Source organism: Myotis davidii, unplaced genomic scaffold (assembly GCF_000327345.1).
Source record: "Myotis davidii unplaced genomic scaffold, ASM32734v1 scaffold448, whole genome shotgun sequence".
Taxonomy (NCBI): Eukaryota; Metazoa; Chordata; class Mammalia; order Chiroptera; family Vespertilionidae; genus Myotis; species Myotis davidii.
This window is the reverse complement of record NW_006383009.1, coordinates 4,234,232-4,239,580: the sequence shown is the minus strand read 5'-3', so window position 1 is coordinate 4,239,580 and position 5,349 is coordinate 4,234,232. Positions and strand designations below refer to the sequence as shown.

Genomic DNA, 5,349 nt, shown 5'->3' with positions numbered 1-5,349 from the left:
TTGCCCTCTGACATTATATGTGAGGTTGAGCATCTCTTCATATGCTAAGAGCTCTAAATTCTAGTTCAAATTCTAGATCTTGCCTATTTTTCCTCTTCAATTGCTAGGCTTCTAGTTATGGATTTCTGGGAGTTCTTTCTATATTAGGGTGACTATTTTGTAGGCCTCTTTCCTAATGGAAAAAAGTTGGGAATATAGCTTCAAAGTCAGACCGCCTTGGGTTGAAGGCCTGATTTTGTTGCTTCCTCACGGTGGCGCTCCGATGAGGATGCATCCCCACCCTGCCTCGGTTTCCCCGTGGATAATGGGGTAACAAGAGTCTCCGTCTTACCATGATGATGGTGATGGTCTCACCTTCCCCCTTCAGGGCCGCAGCAGCTCCAAGGCTAAGAAACCGCCTGGCGAGAATGACTTCGACACCATCAAACTCATTAGCAATGGTGCTTACGGGTGAGCCACCTGGGGCTCTGGCGGGGGGAGGGTAGCAGAGGCCGGGTGTCTCAAGGTGATGGCCGGTCCTCGCTCTCTCCCCCTGCAGCGCTGTTTACCTGGTGCGGCACCGGGACACGCGGCAGCGCTTCGCCATGAAAAAGATCAACAAGCAGAACCTGATCCTGCGCAACCAGATCCAGCAGGTCTTCGTGGAGCGCGACATCCTCACCTTTGCGGAGAACCCCTTCGTGGTCAGCATGTTCTGCTCCTTCGAGACCCGGCGCCACCTCTGCATGGTCATGGAGTACGTGGAAGGTGCGGTCCCGGGGTCGGCATGCCTCCAGCAGCAGGGAGCTCACCCTCTCTCTGCCTGGAAGAGGGCCCTGCTCTGTCCTCCAGGGGGTCCCGGCCTGCCTCGGAAGCCCTCAGCCTAAGGTGGGGGATCAGGGCTGGGGGAGCCCAAAGAAGAGTGTAGGTGGGGAGTCTTTGGGTCAGAGAGCCCCAAAGGCAGCAACAGCGTGTGTAGGTTCCTTATAACCCCAGGGTTTATCTGTGTCTGGGAGGCGTTGTTAGGGTGGGGCCCCTGGAGGGTAGGGGAGAGATGTCCATCCTTGCAGGGGAGACTGGTGGACAGAGGCCTGGAGGCTGAAAGAACGGGAGGGGTAGGGAGGAGTTTCGGCTTCAGGTTTGCAGTTCAGGATAGAGCAGTACCTTCAGGTAAGTGCCTGAACGGGCACCAGGGCGCTACCAGGCAAGGAGAGAGCATACACTTTGGGGCCACCACTGTGTACAGGGAAACCACTGTGCACTTGACACAGCTGCTCCTCTATCCGGGGAAAATCAGGAGGCAGGGTCTGTCCTCCCCAGACCCCTGCCCGGTTCCCCACCCGGATTCAGGAACCCCTGGGGACCTTATGCACCAGGCGGGGAGTTAGAACCATGGGGCAGGGTTGTAGAGACTACGCCTCTGAGCACGTGTGCCCCTTGCAGGCGGTGACTGTGCCACGCTTTTGAAGAACATGGGCCCGCTGCCCGTGGACATGGCCCGCATGTACTTTGCAGAGACGGTCCTGGCGCTGGAATACCTGCACAACTACGGCATTGTGCACCGAGACCTCAAGCCTGACAAGTAAGCAGCTGAGGCCGCAGGCGGTCCCCGGAGGGTTGGGGGTGGGATTGGGGTTGGGGTTGGGCATGGGGTTTGGAGCCACGCAGAGGGGCGGGGCATCAGTGGCCTCTGGGGCTGCTCAGGAGCCCTACTTATCTGGATTCTGTTGGCAACATGGGGCCCCTACCGTGGGGAAGGCAGGGAACTTGCACATCTTGAGCATCTGGTGTGTACAGAGGAGAGCAGTTAATTAATAGGCACTTGTTGTATACAGGGAAAGGACTGCACTTAGGAGGTGGTGCCAGGAAAGGGGAGGGAATGTGCACTTAGGATGCAGAACTGCACATGGGAAGGGAGCGTGCATTCGGAGCTGCTACTGCACAAGGGGAAAAAACCTGCACTTATGAGGCGCCAGCTATATACAGGGAAAAGGAACATGCATGTTGCAAGGCCTTATATGTGAAGAAAGGGACTGTGCATGTCATGAGCACGTGTTGTGTTTTAGTTCAGGAAAGAAAGGAAGAGACCATGTTTATTGAGTCTTGGGATATTTGTTTTATTCTAGCATTTAGTAAGCACCTACTGTGTGCCAGGTTCTCTGTGGGTGTCTGGGAGACATGCGCGTGAATGTGAATCATCCTTCATGCTTTGTAGTCCCTACATAATTTTCCAAGCACTCTCCCCTGCATTAATTGAGCACCTGCTGTGTACAAAGGAAAAGGCCACCCATATATTGAGTGCCCTCTGGATATGAGGCAAGAACCACATGTTTCTTAGGTACTTGCTATGTGGAGGTGTGAACGTAAGTGGTAAGAGCCCTGTGTGTTTTCAGAGCACTTTGTAATTTGCAAGTGGCTTAGAAAACAAAACCAGTGTGTATTTGGCACCTGCTGTATACCGGGCCTGTGTTCAATGCTCTAAGGAAGCTGTGTGCCCAACAGGCCTCTTTGAGATCACCCTGGGGTGGGGTCGGGTGGGGTGGGGTCTTCCGAGTGTCTCAGGTCAGACCCCAATGAAGAGTCTGCCCCTTTCAGCATCCTCACCTGCAAGACGGGGCTAGAAGGTGCCCAACTTTGCAGGGGTGAGGGAGGGATAGGTGCACACAGTAGGTGCTTCAGATAAATCTTTGGAAAATTTCAAATGCACCCCAAAGCCAAGAGAAGGTACATTAGTTCTCTAGGGCTGCCATAACAAAATACCATAGACTGGGCAGTTTAAACAACAGAAGTTTATTCTCACAGTCTGGACCCCAAAAGTCCAAGATCAGGGTGTCAGCAGGGCCGCACCCTCTCTGAAGGCACCAGGGAGGGACCTGTTCCAGGCTCTCCCCCAGCTTCTGGTAGTTCCTTGGTTTGTGGCAGTGTCACTTCCGTGTTCACATGGCATCTCCCTCTGTGCATGTCTGAGTCCAAATGTTCCCTGTTTACAAGGACACCGGTCATACTGGATTAGAGACTGCCCTACCCCAATCTGCCCTTACTTTAAGTACTCACATGTCCAACAACGCTCTCTCCATGTGAGGTCACGTCCGTAGTTACTGGGGGTTAGGACTTCAGCGTGTATATTTTGGGGGGACGCACTTCAGCCCATAACAGAAGTGCCCACCCCCATACTCAGGTTCCACAGCTGCCAACACTTGGCCAGTCCTTTCCTCCCTCCCTGCTGGAAGATTTGAAGGCAATCCCAGGCATCATATCATTTCATTTATAAGAAGAAAAAAATTTTTAAATAGCAGATACAGTCAGCATTTTGCCTGGCCGGTGTGGCTCAGCGATTGAATGTTGACCTATGAACCAGGAGGTCATGGTTCGATACCCGGTCAGGACACATACCTGGGTTGCAGGCTCAATCCCAGTGGGGGGCATGTAGGAGGCAGCCCATCAGGAATTCTCTCTTATCATTGATGTTTCTCTCTGAAATCAATTATATATATGTATATGTATTTACAAACTGAACGTATTTTAGACAGTGTGCCGTAGGAGCTCAGGAAATTTTGGTGGTCGTCTTAGCACGGCCTTGGTGCTGGAGCATGTGGCTGTACCTGACAGCTACACCAATGTGTTTCTTTTTTTAAATATATTTTTATTGATTTCAGAGAGGAAGGGAGAGGGAGAGGGAGAGAGAGATAGAAACATCAATGATGATAGAGAATCATTGATCAGTTGCCTCCTGCATGCCCCCTACTGGGGATTGAGCCCGCACCCCAGGCATGTGCCCTTGACCGGAATCTAACCTGGGACCCTTCAGTCCGCAGGCCAACGCTCGATCCACTGAGCCTAACTAGCTAGGGCACCAAAGTGTTCTTGTTTTTTAAATATATTTTATTGATTTTTTTACAGAGAGGAAGGGAGAGGGAGAGAGGATTAGAAACATTGATGAGAGAGAAACATTGATCAGCTGCCTCCTGCACACCCCCTACTGGGGATGTGCCCGCAACCAAGGTCCATGCCCTTGACCGGAATTGAACCTGGGACCCTTCAAGTTCGCAGGCCGATGCTCTATCCACTGAGCCAAACCAGTTAGGGCACCAAAGTGTTTTATATGCAGCTGTTGCACACAGTGGTTGCTCAAGAAACAATCTTATTTTTAAAAAACAGTGAATACATATAATAAGTGCACAGAATTGTTTTTTTACAGAGTTGAGGTACACAAGTGGTGCCAAATAGATGGCTCATCCAACAACTTGGCTATATACAGTGAGTTCTACAGAAACTTATTTTTAAGCAGGCGAGGGTTCTAGGAGGTACATGAAAATGTGACTATAAAGATGGACCATGTGATTCGATCATTTAGTAAATAATTCCTATATTTAAGCAAGAAAACAAATAGCAGTATACATGGTAGGTGTGCAAGTTTGTTTTTGTGTTTTTTTTTAATATATTTTATTGGTTTTTTACAGAGAGGAAAGGAGAGAGATAGAGAGTTAGAAACATCGATGAGAGAGAAACATCGACCAGCTGCCTCCTGCACACTCCCCACTGGGGATGTGCCCACAACCCAGGTACATGCCCTTGACCGGAACCGACCCTGGGACCTTTCAGTCCGCAGGCCGACGCTCTATCCACTGAGCCAGACCGGTTTCGGCTGCAAGTTTGTTTTTTATTTTTTTTCATCCTTACCCAAGGATATGTTTTATTGATTTTTTTTCTTTTTTTTTATAGAGAGAGGAAAGGAGAGAGAGCAAGAGGGAGAGAGAGAGAAAGATCGAGGTAAGAGAGAAACATAGATCGGTCGCCTCCCGTGTGCGCCCTGACTGGAGATCGAAACCACAGCCTTTTGGTGTACGGCAGGCATGTCAAAGGCCAACACGGGCCAAATAAACGAGGTTGAAGTTCACGTGGGCCGCAAAAACACAAAAGCCAAAGTTACGACATTTTTATTAAAACGTTTCTTACTTACCATTATATTGTCTGGGCTGCAAAAATGTTCATTGTGGGTGGTGAGTTTGACATGCTTGGTATAGAGGATGACACTTGAACCAACTGAGCCACCAGCCAGGGCTAGATGTGCAAGTTTTTAAAAAATGGTCCAGCCCTGCGATAGAGACATGCTGAATACAAAGGCCTGAAATGAATGAGTCATCGTTACATAAAATAATAGACCATTTTAATAAAAATTAATGTTGTTTCTTGAACATTAACTTACCAGACACTGAATAACTGCACCAATTAATAATCGTAATGCATATAGATCTATTTTTCTTGCTCTACGAAAGTGAAATATTTCCTGTTGCACACACCAAACAAGTCAGTCCAAGACTAATGATGTGGCAATCAGCTGCTAAAATACTCACTGCTAGTATTAGTAAT

At 49.4% G+C, this 5,349-nt stretch overlaps 1 protein-coding gene across 1 annotated transcript in view; it reads left to right on the top strand.

Annotated features, from left to right (window-relative positions):
- Positions 1 to 313: 313 nt before the first annotated feature.
- Positions 314 to 5,349, top strand: part of MAST3 (microtubule associated serine/threonine kinase 3) — a gene marked incomplete at its 5' end in the record, with an annotated part of 15,371 nt that continues 10,335 nt past the window's right edge. The window contains 3 exon segments of the mRNA XM_015557714.1: positions 314 to 450; positions 539 to 747; positions 1,423 to 1,561. Of these exon segments, the coding sequence (XP_015413200.1) occupies positions 314 to 450; positions 539 to 747; positions 1,423 to 1,561 (485 nt within the window).